The following is a 17,000-nucleotide window of genomic DNA, read 5'->3' as shown; positions in this document are numbered from 1 at the left end:
GAGAAGTCTTCCCTTAGCTATAAATTAATGTCATATAATTCTAATGTCTATATTATTCAAAGATGTGGTTGAATTGGTTGAAAATGAATTTCCGTTTGAACCAATAAAATTCAACTATTTGTGTGTACATTATGTAATTTATTATGCTATTTGAAACCGAGTTTCTCATTGTAAAAAGGAACTTCGAAGCATTATGTCAAGTGTGAACTATCCATGATAAATTTCACACACAAAAAAAAATATCATCAACTCAAATATTTTCTTATACGTTCGCTTGTTTGGGGTCATATCTAAAAACGGATTTGGGATTTTATAATTTTGTAGAGTTTACAATTCACATTTAATTGTGAATAAAATAGAAAAATAAAAATGTTATGTAATGTGACAAATCTCTTGATTTTATAATTTTTTAGAGTCTACATTTCACATATTTGCAAAACCCTCAATCCTGATCCTCAGAAAAATTAAAAACACACTTCGTTAAAAAAATAAATAAAAATGTCAAGCATGTTGACTATTAAAAAATCCCATTTTTACTTTCGTTTAAACATCGAATAATAAACTATTAATCAGGCTCGTCACCATTGACTGGGGACAGGGTGGTGCCGGGACCGAACGTTCGAGGTTCTAATTACCAAACTACCCCTTCCTTTTTAACGTGGCTTACTATAAGTGGCCACCAAAGTACCAAACCATCTCTGAATCCCTAGAAGCGAGAAACTAGAAAAGGAAGCGAGGAAGAGAAGTTTCGAAACGCAAGTTTAGTGGTCGGCAGACTCGGCACGAGTCCTCCTTTCGATCTTATAGTTTTCCTTCTTCTTCTGCTTACAATCCTCCATACTCGACTTTCAGAATCAGAGGTCGCCATAAGCTCTCTGCTCTGCCTCTGTACTGTGTATGTTCCTTGATCATATTCTTATACCAGATTTTAAGCATCTCTCATGTACGTTGCTATATATTATGATTCTAGGTAGATTGATGTCTACAGGTTCATATCAAAGATATGGAAATTTCGTTTGTCAGTTCCGTAGATCTTTAAAGCGTAATATTGCGTTTAAGCTGTTTGTGTTATTGTGATATTTTATTGCTGTGTTTGGCTTCTGAGAAAATGGAGGAATATTAGACAATAATTGAAGGAAAGGAGTTAGAATTCGCATGTGATCTGTGTAAGATACGGAAATTTAGTTTGTTAGTTCCGTAGATCTTTAAAGCGTAATACAGCGTTTAAGCTGTTTGTATTATTGTGATATTTGATTGCTCTGTTTGGCTTATTAGAAAATGGAGGAATATTAGTCAATAATTTTTTTTGAAAGATATTAGATAATAATTGAAGGAAAAGAGTTATAATTCGCATGAGGTCTATGTCGTCGTTGCTTTTGCAAGCTAGAGATTATTAGATGCTTATTTCTTTATTTTATGTTGCCGGATATTGTCAGTCTGATTAGTGATCAGGTAGTCTGTAAAGAAAAATAAGTAATCACCAAGCGGAAGGCATAAGCCACAAAAACCTGTCTAGGTTAGTGTGGAGGATCATTAAAGTGTCCTATCTTCTGAGTTATAATATTATTTTCCCCCAAATTGTTCAAATGTCTAACAACATTTGTATTAGACAGGTTCGCTTGAGTTTTCGAAGAAAATGTTTTGGGGAGTCATTCGCCGCAAAGTTGGACAGTCAGCGTCAAAGGTTAGGTCTCCAATCGGCAGGCCAGGGCATTACAACACTTCACAAAAGGAGGTAGTGATGATCATTCTTTGTTGTTGTTGCATCTGACCAGTCATATCAGAGTCAATTTTCTCTTTATGGCCTTAGTATATTGTGATTCTAAGTAGCTTTTTAATGGGGAAATTCAAATAGTGAACTGATTTACATTTCCTCATATGTCATTTAAATACTGTGTAATATTTTAGCCATATAATGTAAACCTCCTGGTCATTACACTGTAGATAATCCCCAATTAAAAATTTAGATTATGCTGGATTTTGATTGTTAAACTCATTGATTTTGCAGGCTTTGATCTATGGAATTGGCTCTCGACATGTGCAGAGCTTTCATTATGGCAAATTCTTAGGTAATGTTGTGAGAGTTCTAATTTATGATTTCCTTTTGTATATTTATTACATATTTTACCTTTTTCTTGATTTTATAATTTCTTTGACTCAGGAAGTAATGTTTATTCAAAGTCAGGAAGGTTAGTGAGCTCTTATCTTTGTGCTCATATATTTGAATCCATTTTCTTCCCAAAAATTCCTGGACTTGTATTTTTCTGCTTTTGTTGCTGTTGCTGTTGCTGTTGTTGTTGTTGTTGTTCTGTGTATTCTCCTCTTTTAGAGATAGGGATAGGACTAGATGCTTTCAGTGAGTTTTATTTCTTTCATGGACTTAGGCACCGCAATTCTCTCCATAATCATTTCTGCTGCATGTTTTTTCGTATGATTGTCGACCTTATACTTTAATCTAACACTGGAAAATAGGTGGTCCTAAACATCTAGCTTCCTCAATTTGCATATTTATGCTACTTTACAGTTTACATAGTTTTGTCCTTCCAGAGGTTTATGGGAGGCCCCAGGTTTGGAAGAGAATTTGAATGTATAATGTGAACGCTAATAGAAAAGGAGGGTTTCTTTACACATGAATTTTTGGCACTCAATATCTTATTTCTTTTAATTCGTCCTAATCTTTTTGGTTTATAGAGACTTCAACATGGTGCTTCGACCAGCATATATACGACTGAGCCATAGATCATTTTCTTCAGAAAATGGTAAATCATGAAGACATGCTGATCAAGTGACTACACATAACTTGTTTCTCAGTTTTAATCCTTATTTTATTGTTTACTGCTAGCCGAAGGAGACCTGGTTGAGGCTGTTGTCCCTTTCATGGGTGAATCTATTACTGATGGAACCATTGCAAAATTCTTGAAGAGTACGTTGTATACTTGTATTTATAGCTTCCTTTTCTTTTATGCTTAGTTCTCTTTGAGGTAAAAGGGGTGAGAAAGATTCGGATGAAAAATGAATACTGTTCCATGGTTTAACTGGCGAAATAGTGTTGGTATGGAAAATTGATTAAAATTATAAGATAAAGAGAGGCAGTTTTGCTACCACAAATGCCATTTTAATTTTTTCAGACAATTTTTTTAGAAAAATAACTTTTCTATTTTTCCTACTAAATTTATTGGAAATAATTTTTTTTTGCCATTCGACCACTTCAAGCACTACTCAGTTCCATCCCTCATCGCCTCTACTCTTCCATCGTCCGTACTTAATGTACTGCTACTTGAGAGTGTTTCTACATTGTATTAGCTTGTATTCAAGTTTGGACCCCTATGTATTTTGTATTTGCCTCCTGAACTTGCATATATGGTGCATATTGGTAGATGCCGGTGACACAGTTGCGGTTGATGAGGCAATTGCGCAGATTGAAACTGACAAGGTATTATTTGTGAAGATGATCATTAAAAATCTGTAATCTCTAGTGACTATAACTGGTTGTGGGGAATGTGGCCATCCAGAGCATTTCTAATGTGCTTCTTCTTTGTCTTCCTCTAGGTGACAATAGATGTGGTTAGTCCTGAAGCTGGCACTATTCAAAAGGTTGGTGTTGTGACAGCATTAAATTGTCAAGAAATTTATTGCTTTTTTTTTTCTTTCCAATTCATCAGCTAAAATTTTATTTGACCGTACTCTGACCTTTTCCATTTCTCCTGTAAATGGTACTAGTTTGTAGCCAAAGAAGGTGATACTGTGGAACCTGGTACGAAGGTTGCCGTCATTTCAAAATCAGGTGAAGGTGCACCACAAGCTGCACCATCGGAAAAATCTGCTCCTCCACCTCCTGCAGCAAAGGAGAGTGCAGAAAAGAAAATCACTAAAGCAGAGTCCTCCCCTGTCAAGGAGAATGATAGAAAACCCTCGGCACCACAGCCTGCAGTTCAACCCCCTTCACCTCCTAGATCCACATCTTCAGAACCTCAGCTTCCTCCCAAGGATAGGGAGAGGCGGGTAAGTTGGAATATTCTTTATTCTTGCATATGCAATGTTCATAGCCTCTTTGTATATTTACATCCTTCCTTGGTGGTAAGGAATAAGGATGTTCTATCGTGTACAAATTTGTCATCATTTTCCTTATTGAAACTGTTTCCAGGTTCCAATGACAAGACTGAGGAAACGAGTGGCAACCCGCTTGAAAGATTCTCAAAATACATTTGCACTGCTGACTACATTCAATGAGGTCGACATGTACGTTCAGATTCACCTTTTCTTAATTTTCTCATGTGTGGCTAAATCAAGTCTGTCTTGGTAAGGGGTGTTTGGGAGTCTTAAAACAACGTAGACTAATGTATGGTAAATTTTTTCTCACTTGAAAACTAGTCCAAATTAGAAATAATTTGGCAGGACAAGTCAACATGTCTATTAGGTTTGTTTTTGAATTAAACAAGAATACAAGATTATTCCCAAACGCCCTGAGAAGTCTTGATTCATTTGAAGCGCATAGTGTAATGATTATTTTGGGGGGGGGGGGGGTATGAGTGACTGCAGTTGATAGATATCGATACAGAACAAATCTACAAGTCCCTTGGGGAAAAGGAGAAAGTTAAACGAGTAGTGAACAAAATTATAGCTGCTTTTAATTTCCACCTCTGTTTCCAGTTTCCACAGTGTTTGTGAAATGACCCAGTTGTTTAGCTTGCTTGATTTTATTCTTCATATGCTGTAAAATGCAGGACCAACCTGATGAAGCTTCGTTCGGACTACAAAGACGCCTTTGTGGAAAAACATGGAGTTAAATTGGGACTTATGTCAGGGTTTGTTAAAGTACGTACTGGTAGTATGTATATAAAGCTCTAGTGCATGGTTTTACCATGTGGTCGATTCTTTTACACTTTTTGACTTCATGTCTCCATATATTAATGTGATAATTGTTCTTTTATTAGGCTGCTGTAAGTGCTCTCCAAAGTCAGCCCGTTGTCAATGCCGTCATTGATGGAGATGATATCATTTATCGAGATTACATTGATATCAGCATTGCTGTTGGGACTGCCAAGGTATGAATATTTGTTCTTTGTTGAACTACTTTGCCTATGTTAAACTTATGTGGGTCTACATATATGTATCTACACTTCTACAGATGTAGTGCATTGACAGCACAAATGTTAAACAATTTAAGGCACGACCTGATTTAGATATTGTTATGTTATCTAAGATGAAGGAGGCATGAGTTACCACATGGTCACTTTTGTAAGTCTCGTAATGTGTTGAAAGAGAATAAAAAATAAAATGAGAAGGATACCATTCTTAAGCTGGTGAAAAAGTGGATTAGAAGGATGCTATTCTTAAGTTGTGATTAGATGATTCAGCACCCAAATGCACCTGGAACTAACAATTGCGCTAATGTATGATTTAACTAGTTAAAATTCATGAATGTTCGGATTGAAAGCAGATTTATAAGGGCTATTGAAGGTCCTGAGTAAAAAACTATAGTTTGAATAGGTTATATCAATGTACTTCCCCTTTATATGGCCATTTCTACCATGCTGTGTTGGCTTATTGTACAAGTTTATTTTTACATTTTGCCTAATTTATATACATACGCTCACCTGCAATCTTGATTAATGAAATCTGAAAAGTGTTTGACATTGTATGTCTTCCTCATACAAGGGACTTGTTGTTCCGGTTGTCCGCAACACCGAAAGAATGAACTTTGCAGAGATAGAGAAGGAGATCAGTACCCTGGGAAAGAAAGCAAATGAAGGTACTATATCCATCGATGATATGGCTGGAGGTACATTCACTATATCCAATGGTGGTGTGTATGGAAGTCTTCTAAGTACGCCGATTATCAACCCCCCACAGGTATGTAGACTCAACTTCGTAACTTTACGTGGTTGATTGGCAGATTATTGCTGAACACTAGAAATTTTGATTTGCAGTCGGCTATCCTGGGAATGCACTCTATAGTGACACGCCCAATGGTTGTGGGAGGCAATATAGTTCCCAGGCCAATGATGTACATTGCACTAACCTATGATCATCGGCTTATTGATGGAAGAGAGGCCGTCTTTTTCTTGCGGCGTATCAAAGATGTTGTGGAGGACCCAAGAAGGCTTCTCCTAGATGTCTGAAGAAAACTCTCGTCTGATATAATAAATTGCATGTGCACGAAATTCAGGGTACTTTTGTTGAATAAACTTTCTAGATGTCTAAATTGACCGGCAATCTAAGTATTGTTTAAAGTTTTGGGTTGAGCTGTGGAATTTAATTTGTTGTTGTGGCCGAATCTTGGTATGTTTACCAATTTTGGAATAAAGGTAGAGCAGTACATAAACAAAAATATTAGAAATCTCAGTAAAAAACATCTTAGTTATTTTAATAGTGAATTTTGTCGTCTGATTGATTGATTGATTGTATTAGAGAGTGATACATTCACTATTGGGATGATTGAGATGTCCTTTTATCGGGATCCCTATCAATTCTGGTAAATAAATGTAGTGTAAAGCGGGCCGGACAGTCCCGGCTCAGACCACAGTCAAAGCTCGTTTTCCTAAGGGACAATTTCGACTTTTTGAATTTTTTATTCAAATGAGAATGGGGCCTGCGAGGCCTAACCTTTGGGCAATTCATGGGCCGAGCCCATGTTTATAATTTCATTGGTCGGCCTGGTCCACCCAATTAACGGGCCTGACCATGGGCCGACCCACAGTCAAGCTCATTTTTCTAAGGGACAATTTCGACTTTTGTTAACTTTTATTCAAATGAGTATGGGGCCTGCGAGGCCCAGCCCTTGGGCCATTCAGGGGCCGAGCCTATGTTTATAATTTCAAAGGTTGGCCTGGCCCACCCAATCAACGGGCCTGACCATGGGCCTGCCCGTCCCGGCAACGCCCACAGTCAAGCTCGTTTTTCTAAGGGACAATTTCGACTTTTTGAATTTTTATTCAAATGACTATGAGGCCTGCGAGGCCCAGCCCTTGGGCCATTCATTGATCGGGCCCATATTTATAATTTCGCAGGCTGCGGCGGGCCAGACTGTGGGCCAACCCACCTTACACATCTCATGTAAAGCAGGTCTTACCCTTTTGTAGGAGAACGAAAATCATAGACAACCCCACATTTATAATATAGCTAACGCCAATTATTTTGAGATTATGACTTGCCCCAATACCCAAGATGGTTATTAGGGACTCAACTGGTGACTTGCTGGGGTCTCAAGCTTTATCTAGGCCGATCGCTTTATCTCCAACTATGGCGGAGGCGGAAGCTGCTCTTTCGGTTGTGTGGTTTGCACTTGATATGGGTTTTAGAGACATTGTATTGGAAGGGGATTCACAGTTAGTTATTAGGGACCTTCAAAGTGAGGAGTCTGGGTTGACGGAATGGTGCGGGATCATTAAGGAAATTAAGAGGGTGTTAAAGGGTTGTTTGTCTTGCCAATTCTCTCATGTGAGGCGGACGGGTAATGGGGCAGCTCATTTTATGGCTAAAGAAGCTTTGAAGTTAGAGTGCCCGCAAATGTGGGTTGAGGAAGGTCCAGATGGTCTGTCTCTCATTGTTCAGAGAGATAAGGAGGCATTTATATCTCACAGGTAGTGAGACACCTCAAATGGTTCTATGGTTTTTGGGCTTTAGGCTTTTTTTGAAAGCTTTTATTTCCTTTTTATTTTCCTTGGTTTGGTCTCTTGGATTGTGGTCGAAGAACTCATGTTCTTTCGTATTGTGTGGGTGGATATGTCATCTTCCCCACGTGTAAGTTGCCCCTTTCTTTAAAGCTTACAATTAATGAGAAGGTTTTTCCAGGGTTTTTTCCTGGGTTTCAAAAAAAAAAAAAAAAAGATGCGATTCCTGAAGTAGGTTGACGCAAACAGGAATTGGTGGAAGGCCCCCCTCATTCCGTCCAATCTACTATCAGCAAATCCAAGTTATGTCTTGCTTATGAACCGATCAATAAGCCAAGCTGCATTCAGTGCATGCTGACGAGGTATGGAGGGAAAATGTTTAAAAAAAATTGAATCATCTCCTCCCAACAATACCACTACAGAAGCCTTACAGTCTAAATGCTGGCGTGCTTATAACCACCATTAGCATGTGCCTTCAGATGGGCAGGCTGATAAACACCCCTGCATGTCTCTCCATGGAGAATGAATCGGTTAAGTTTCAAAGATGTTGCAGTAATTTAGTATTGCATAGAAGATCATACAGCGTTACTTCTCGAACAGGATTGTATATAATAGAAGCGAGCTGCAGAGCTATAAGGAAGCAGGTGAGTTCAAAATCATAGGACAACTAGTCTCTGCTTCATCCGAATTGATGGCCAGATGATTAAACAATGGCATCATCATGTCTTCCTGAGTAGCACTGCAGTCATATACTATGTCACAAACAAAAATCGCAAGTCTGCCTCTGTTAATTTTCCCAGAGCCTCTGAGGAACCACCTACAGTCCTATTAGAAGTCACAAAAGAAAAGGTTAGTATTGCAACATTTATGGTCATTAGAGACTGCAGCAAAGCCAGGGGACGAATCAAAGATTTACCCTTCAAACACCAATTCCTTCTTCTGTTGAAGTTTCAAGATTCTCTCCTCAACCGTGTTCTCGATAACAAATCTCACAATCCTAAAACAGAAGACAATGTTAGCCCCCTGCAAACTGAGCTTAACCCTTTTTAAAAATTTTGGCAATAGTGGGTAGAAAATAGAGGCACCTGATTGGTTTGTACTGTCCAATTCGGTGGATTCTATCTTGTGCTTGCCTCTCCACAGCTGGGTTCCACCACGGATCCATTACGAAAACCTACATCGTCCAAAAGCCCAAACTAAAGTCACATTTATCATCGAAGGTTGGGTAACCATAAATAAATAAATTTTTTCAAAAAAAATGATGGGACTGCCCACACATTCAAGGCCAAAGCTCGGATATTTACAAAAAAAGTGGGAAAAAAGGAGGTAAATGGCTCACATGTGATGCTACTGTAAGATTTAGAGCAACGCCCCCTGCTTTCAAGCTCATGAGGAAAATCCTGCAGTTTGAATCCTCAGTAAATCTCTTTATGGCAGCGTCTCTTGCAGGCAGGGTCATGCTTCCATCCAATTGAACACAACTTATGCCTGACTGCAACATTCATCGCATTATTATTAACTATGTATATAAAGCTTCCTTTATTAATTTTCTTTTCTTCTCTTTTTCCTTTCAAGAATTCCTGATAAAAAGACCAAATGGAAGAAAAAACTCAGAAAATCAAAGACATACCTTGTGGAGGGAGTAATTTATAAGATCCAAGAATGATGTGAACTGGCTGAATACAATTCCCTTTGCTGAACCATCCCTTTCAACCATCAATCTAATTTCTTCTCTCTATATTATGTAGTATGTACTATGTAGAGTTAATCAGCAGAATTTGAACAAATCACAAACATATATGTCAATGCAATAAAAACTAGATGCAAAAACGATGAGAAAATGTTAGGAGAATTGATATTTATTCCATGTAAAACTAATAAACAGCAAGTAAAGACAGATGCAGTAAAAATCAACATGAGAACATTGAATGGCTAAAAGACATCAAATACATAATTCAAAGTAGACAATATATTTAATATACAAATGATAGGGCCAAAAGGAAATCTCGAGACTTACCTTTCACTTTCTATTATTTCAGAAAAGCTGTAGTTCTAACACAAAACATCTAGCTGTCAAAATAGAAAAATTTTGTTGCCTCTCAGTCTCCCTACTTGTGTGCTCTCATCATATCTCATTTGCTTTCGTCATTTTCACAGTTATCAGCCGATAAAGTAGACTATCAATGTTTTTGTTCTTTGAACTCTACAAAATCACCAATTAGCACTCACTTTGGGTTGTACCATGTCCATAAGAGTATAGATCTCTTTTAGCAAGCAAAATTATATCAAGCAATGATGAAAGAGAAAATATCTTGTAGCCACGGCCCACGACTTTTTTAAAGAAAGGTTTTCATTAAAATATGCCTTCTCAAAAGATGAAGAAAGAAGTAAGAACTGTAATGATTTCTCAAAACACATACCAAAGCCTCTATCTTTGTGCTTGTCTGAAAATCTTCTAGCCGTATTCTGTTCAGAATACTAGAGGACTTAAATCCCTTAATGGTTCTTTTCATAGACTGGTTTTCAGTATTGCCGCTTGCATTAAAATCAACAGTGAGTGGTTTTGAACAGGAGGGGCATGAGACTTGTCCCAATGAAGCAGAAAAGTCAAGCAAACAAGCCTTGCAAAAGACATGGGAACAAGAGGTCACCTGAAAAAAAAAATAATAGAAGAAAATGTAAATTGTTGTTGTTAGAGTGATGCAAAATTTAAGAATCCTCAAAGCATTAGGCACATTTTATGCCATTGAGAAAAAGAAAAGCGACCTGCAAAAAGAGATATTAGTGGGAAAATAGCCTCCTCTATGTCTCTAATTAAAAATGCATAGAAATTAACATAACCAAACAACTATCGTGCTAACGAACAAGTACAATAAGGCCAAAGCCAATGTAGAATGTTCAAAACAAGAAAACAAAGGCATTCAGTCACTCATTTCCCAAGTAAAAGGTCTTGCAGTTTAGACATTGTGTACACATAATGTTGATTACTCATCTACGTAAACTGCCGCAAGAGCAGAACACGCATTAAAAAACTTCTAGAGCAGCAGCACTTTACAAATTCCCTAGGACACCAAGTTAATATCACTGTGTTCATCCAAGCTACACAAGACCTTCAGCATGTGCATCAGTACAGAAGTGTGATCAGGTCACATTAATTCAATTATAAATTATGGAACATGTAAAAGAATGACAGATTAGTTTTTGAGCAGAAATTGACTATAAACTATTTTAAAAATATAACCCATCAACCGTAACAAGAAGATTATAACATATAAATGGATAAATAGGAATAAGAACTAGTGCCTCACAAGTGATATGAACAAAAGACACATCATCCCCCACCGTTGTGAAGAAGCATAAAACAGTATTTTTGGGGGGTAATCAACATTGAAAGAAAATTATATGAGGGATAAGGTTTAACTCACCACAGGATCTTCTGCTGGGTCATGACAGATGCCACATACTTGTTCAACATCACCAGCATCAACAGGACTTCCAGTTCTTAGAGCGTTTGTCTTTGAATACACCACAAGGTAAGGATGATCAACTGCCTGTGATTTCACATAAACAGGAAGCATCAGCAAACAAGATCTTTAAAGTACTATGAAAGACTTTTCAGTTTTGGCCGGTTTCTGTAATGTGTCATTATGCAGAGCACATAAATTTAATAAAAAAATCAGCAGGTAAATTACACCAAAAATATTGGCAAATTAAAATCATGAAAGTCACACCAACAAGTCTCAGCAAGAACATGAACATCCTAAAGAGGGGGCCTAAGACTTGCACTAGTGACAATATCCAGTGGTAGAGTTGTAGAGGTGCCACCTAGAGGTCACAACCTCACAGGTTCAATTCCTAGATGTGGGGGTAAGGTTCGCATCCATCCTGTTTGTCCTTGACCCTTCCACTGCGGAACCCTTATGCACAAGAGTTGTTTACCTTTTCCTAGTGATGAGACCCCAACTCCCGTCATCAAGAGGTCATGGGTTCAAACCCCCTTCCCCCAAACTTACTTAAATAAAATCCTCATTTGCTTGATTTAGGTTTAAGTCTGTCTTATCATATACATATTTTGTGCGCTTGATTGCTAAATCTTCCGATTGTGGAGAATCATCATTCTACTCCAATTGAGTTAAGAGATCAAACTTGCAATATATTATGTTAAATGGATTCTTGAAACCTTAGGATTATTAACTTTAGTTCTATTACTAAATCATTCCCCGTAGATTCACCGGCGGTATACTTGCAGGCATAACTACCTGAAACTGTTGATTTCATCAATCAACAGTAAGTAAAAATTGCACTGACAAACAACAAAAAAATCTTTTACCATTTTTTGGGAAAAACAATGCACCACAGTATAAATTCCACCTTTTACATCTAAATATTACGTTTACCTGACGTAAGCGGGTAAGAAGGTCAAAGATGTGAGCATAATTATTCATAACTGTTCCAGCTTCAATATATCTGCACATACAAAAGAACCACACGCAAAATAAAACATATGATTGTTGCTCAAAGTCGAACAATATATTTATAAGCAGTTATTCCATAGGGCACATACTTGTTTGGTGTACGGAAACCACATAAGGGACAGAACTCAGAAGAGTATAAGACAATATAAAATATTGCTTTCTGGAACTATAGAGCAAACGAGAAACCAAGAAATTTACAAGTGATTTAAAGGAGTAATGAATTAGTCCTCCCTCTTTGCATCAAAGTTGGCATATTTCAGAGTAACAAAAAAAAAACAGCATCAAGGAGCATTTGAAAGAAAATTATTGTCAACAAACGTAACCAAAACAGGATAGGTACAGGTATGGCATACGTATTAAACTGTGCTTGACTTTCACTGTATAATGATTCATAATAATCTTCTTCTTTAATATCCAGGGCATCCCGCCTGAGAGAAACCTGTGACAAGACATAATTGAATAAGGTATCAATAGAGCGAAGTTAATGACTTGGCTAACAGAATTCCAATAATTTCCTTAAGAACTTACTACTCTAGGGGGAAGAGCAAGATCAGCTGCCCTGCCTTTTTTGGTGCGTCTTAACACTATGCTTTTCAAAATTTTGTTCTTAAGCAATATCATGGCTCTTTCCCCTTCACCAGAGTTTCCGTACTTTTGGATTTGTTTAGCCACATACTATCAATGTGAAACACGGACATCAGCATAAAAGTATTACAAAAACATAACCGATATCCAAAAATTTGTAATAGCAATGAATCAAGGAAAGACTGTCACAATTGAACAACTCACTTTATTCCACCAACAAAAATGCCTCACGGAACTATGGGGGCAATGCGGACATTCTCGTGAAGAACTGCAAATGGAGAATTTTCGCCCAAATTAACCCAACTAGAAAAACGACGATCCAATATTTTAGTCAAGAGTAATCAAATATAAATTGCAACTGTTGAGGAAGTGGGGGAACCCAGGAACAATAAGGGGGCTAAGTATTGCAGGGCTATTTATAACCAACCAAACAAAGCATGAATAATCTTGAACATTACCTGTGCTCAGAAGTTCTGAAATCAAGTGTTCTGCAATCACAATCCTTACAGAAGTAATAAGAGTACGGAAGTATTTGCAGGAAGCGTATCTGTGCGAATGCCATAGCAGACGTGTTAGCTTGACAACCAAAAACTGTATCAAATAAGCCCTTGCTCTCAAATGAGAGATTTTGATCATTCAAAAGTAAACGTACCTGTGAGTAAAGTTCTCCAACACGATTTTGAAGAGGAGTGCCACTTAAAGCCCATTTGTACGAAGAATCCAGTGCAAAGATAGCTTTTGCAGTATTGCAACTCCTATCTTTAATATAATGAGCCTGTGTTGTATATAAAGGCGAAAAAATTCAGGAAAGAATAAAAATAAATGGCAGGAACATATATCATCTCTGTCCGTGACCCTCCAACACCTGTGTAGATCCCCAATTTTAGACAAGCATTGAGAGATTATACTATTTGCTTAGTGTAAAACGAAGATTTGGGAGTTCGTGTATGTCATATAAGATGCATTTTCAGACAGAAAAAAAAATATAAAATAAAAAAAAAAAAACCAAACCAAACCAAACCAAACCAGTGTATATGATGAATTGAAGCTCAGCAGTTTAAATGTTAACTAAAATTGCAAGGAACTAAGTAAACAACTGAAAAAACTTCTTTTCCTACACATTTTAAGGGATCAACCACAACAGTATGCATCAATTAGAGGCAAACACATAAGGAAAAGAAACTCACTTCATCCAAAATAATGCGCTCCCATTTCACAGAGTGCAAAATTGATTTCCTTTCCAATGGCTCTTCATCTGGCTGATTCGATGACTTCCTCAAAGCTTCCTTACTTTTATTCCCCTTAACTATTCCCTGCTTTGATACAGATGGTGCATTCTTCACCTTTTTTTTCTCTTGCCTAGACTGCTTTTCTGTTCTTATAGCATCAGGGCCACAAAAATATTTCAGATGAACTGCAAGCTTTGTCTCATAGTATGACTTCCCACAATATGGGCACTTCTGCTTGGGTGGCATCATGTATTTCCTAAACTCAGCCTCAACAGTAGAGTACGTCGTTATGACAAAATCAAAATTTGCAAACTGTGCAGAACTCTTTCCTCTGCTAGCCCCATAATAAAGCAAAAACTTTGTGCTTCCTTCTACAGTAAATCGTTCGATCTCACTCTTCCACTGGCTCACAGCAACTACAGGGCAAACAACAAGGGTCGCTTTAATCCCAGGCAAACCAGATGACGACGAGGGCTGAATGGGATCACAACTCACATGGACTGTTTCCCTTTTGGCAAGAACAAGTGCAATTGCTTGAATGGTCTTCCCCATTCCCATCTCATCAGCCAGAATTCCCCCTCTTGTTGCCGACTCCTCCTGTTTCAAAGCCCATGCCAACCATTCTTTTTGATACCTCAACAAAGGCATTGTCAATTCAGATGGCGTCTCAATAGCTTCATTTGTTACTCCATGCTGATGATCAAAATCAACATTAGCAGTAAAATTCTCATCTATCCATCTCTCCATCACTTCCTCCCAAACTTCCCACATCAATAATGATCCTTTTTTCTTTCGCTTTTTATTTGGAAGAGTTTCTCTCTCACTTGATTCCCATCCATGAGGCATAGGTGCTATTGGCTGAGCTAATTGACCTGTTGTATCATTTCTGCTTGGTTCCAACATGCTCTCTTCCGTTGAAGGCTTTGCGGGAACAAATGAACTATCTTGTTGGTCAGACGCAACCACATCAGCCATTTTGGTCTTTGGTTTCCATTTAACACTCTGTGCCTTTTCCTCTTTGCGCGTTTCGCCTATATGGATATTTCATGGTGTGCCACAATAAGTCCAACTATAGTTTTTCAGGGTAAACAAGTACTAGAAAAGCTTAACAATTTTGATATCTCATTATCTAAGTCAGATTGTCATTAAGAGACACCAAACAGTTTTAAGTTCTTCTCGGGATACATTATATATTATCAAGCGAGCATGCGCCATAAACAATAGCAGCTTAGTCAAATTGTTCAGATTTTCTCCCAGTCTACAAAATTTTGATCATGAACATTTACTAAACAAGGGAAAAACGAACTACCTTCGTCGCTAGAGCTGCCAAGGCCAGAATCAGAAGTTGGTGTATAATTTTCTACATCAGACCCACTGATATCGGAATCATCGTTGGCATCAGCATCATCATGGCTATGATTCGATCCTGTTCAAAATCAGATATCAAAGTAAACGAAAACTGCAAGAAAGATTCAAATCGCTTCAAAAGTATAAATCCTAGTTGAGGAGGTTGGTTATCACAGTGAAATATAAGCGTTCGGTGTGATTTGAAATCAAGAAACTTAAACGAAGAATGCAAGAACATTACCATCATCGATCGAAGGTTTAGAGCCTCTTTTACCAGAACGAAGTTCCATTGACGCCGAATGAAAAGTCTAGGGTTTCAATTCTTGGGCCTCCGCTTCTTGCAGAGGAAGGGATTTCTGTCAGAAAGCTTTTGGGGAACAGCGGAGAGTTAAGACTTGAGAGTGGTGTTCGGGGTTATAACGAAACGACGTGGCTGCGGGAAACGGCGGGAATCCACGTCACCATTGGAAAGAAATGCTACGGTGTGTTTGTTCATAACTTCATATCCATGAGCTTCACAGCGCATATGCGACTAATATTTACCGGGGTCAGTCAATAGAAGGGGGACCTGGTGGGCCCCCAACATGTTTTTCTTGCTTCTGATAATTTTCATTTCATTTGGTTTTTGCGACTGTGCGGTTCATAAGATGATAAATAAGGCAATAAGCAATAACCCATCGAGAAAATGAGAAATAATCACCTTTTATTTTTTTATGTTTTTAAAATATTAATTTGGTGTTTTGTTTAAGTGCAATGCTATGTTATTGATTTTATAACATTATTTTTTAGTAAAAAAATGGTAAATAATATTTTTATTTATTTTTTATAGGATATTTCTATTTTTACAGAAATCATATATATTTTATTTTGTCAATAATTAAAATTGACATTCTTTTTATACGAGAAGTAGGGGTAAGGGAAACAATAAACATTTAGCATATTTACATATACATATATGACAAACTTGGGAGATCATACGAATTGGCAAACATGCCCTAAATGGAAAAATTCCATCGAACCACACATCATGTCAGATAAAACTTGTAAAGGTGTGAGCGTTTTGCATTCTATGCTTTCTCCGTCAACGACTTCCGCGATAAGTCACCAGAACCGTGCACCAAGAAATTGTATTTCTTTTGGTACATCAATCTACTAGAAATTGTATTTCTTTTGGTAAGTCATTTCTTGATTAAACTTTTGTCTTTTTCGTAATGCTCAGAAGACATCTACATTACTGCTCACGCTCACTGTTTTTTTCTTGCAATTGTCACAGTCCATAGATTTTCCTCGCAATGGAGGTTTCAGGCCCTCCAACCACCCATTTCGACCTTCTAATCTAGATTTTTTTCGACCTTATATTTCTTGCAGCCGCAGGTCGTCGCATCAATTTAAGGCACCAAACCATTCATTCCAGTCACAGTTATTAGTATGCCTTAATTTTTTTGACTTTCTTATCTTCTATATATTGCAGGTTGTGGCCCAACAATAATGTCTGAGGAGGTGGAATCTCATTACAGCAAATATTGATTGCTTTCTTGTATAATTATTGTAGTATAATTTTCTGGATTCGATTCTCAATTGGCATTTGTAGTTTTGCACTGTTAGTGTTTACCAGCTTATTTTTATGTTCATTCATAAAAAATGGCATGGTTATTTAATGGGCTGTATGTGGGTGTCATCGCATTCAAAGGGACTATATAGCCGAGAATTTCAGTCTTTTATGTTTATTTTTAATGGGCCGAGTTTGAGGT

General features: G+C 37.5%; 2 protein-coding genes across 3 annotated transcripts; one reads left to right on the top strand and one right to left on the bottom strand.

The window, feature by feature from the left end:
• The first annotated feature begins 696 nt into the window (after positions 1-696).
• On the top strand, positions 697-6,331 carry LOC119992196 (dihydrolipoyllysine-residue succinyltransferase component of 2-oxoglutarate dehydrogenase complex 2, mitochondrial-like). Of its 2 annotated transcripts, none has more exons than XM_038838865.1 (14): positions 697-895; positions 1,610-1,735; positions 2,009-2,069; positions 2,162-2,189; positions 2,692-2,759; positions 2,843-2,923; positions 3,378-3,433; positions 3,550-3,594; positions 3,721-4,002; positions 4,145-4,239; positions 4,725-4,815; positions 4,935-5,045; positions 5,659-5,853; positions 5,931-6,331. In XM_038838865.1, the coding sequence occupies exons 2-14, from the start codon at positions 1,637-1,639 to the stop codon at positions 6,120-6,122; spliced, it is 1,404 nt and encodes a 467-aa protein (XP_038694793.1). In that variant the 5' UTR covers positions 697-895; positions 1,610-1,636; the 3' UTR covers positions 6,123-6,331. The 2 variants fall into 2 exon arrangements, with proteins under 2 accessions (XP_038694793.1, XP_038694792.1); XM_038838864.1 differs by having other exon boundaries at positions 698-895; positions 1,614-1,735.
• A 1,660-nt stretch (positions 6,332-7,991) lies between these two features.
• Positions 7,992-15,717, bottom strand: LOC119991631 (ATP-dependent helicase rhp16). Its single transcript, XM_038838001.1, has 16 exons — positions 15,491-15,717; positions 15,212-15,328; positions 13,861-14,933; positions 13,326-13,448; positions 13,132-13,220; positions 12,878-12,941; positions 12,617-12,763; positions 12,442-12,527; positions 12,011-12,080; positions 11,039-11,164; positions 10,034-10,264; positions 9,244-9,348; positions 8,953-9,105; positions 8,699-8,787; positions 8,530-8,610; positions 7,992-8,438 (listed from the first exon to the last, which is right to left on the bottom strand). Exons 1-16 carry the CDS (start codon positions 15,537-15,539, stop codon positions 8,366-8,368), a joined length of 2,676 nt encoding a protein of 891 aa, XP_038693929.1. The 5' UTR covers positions 15,540-15,717; the 3' UTR covers positions 7,992-8,365.
• Positions 15,718-17,000: the final 1,283 nt, after the last annotated feature.

Source organism: Tripterygium wilfordii, chromosome 22 (genome assembly GCF_013401445.1).
Source record: "Tripterygium wilfordii isolate XIE 37 chromosome 22, ASM1340144v1, whole genome shotgun sequence".
Classification (NCBI taxonomy): domain Eukaryota; kingdom Viridiplantae; phylum Streptophyta; class Magnoliopsida; order Celastrales; family Celastraceae; genus Tripterygium; species Tripterygium wilfordii.
This window is presented reverse-complemented; position numbering and strand designations above follow the sequence as displayed.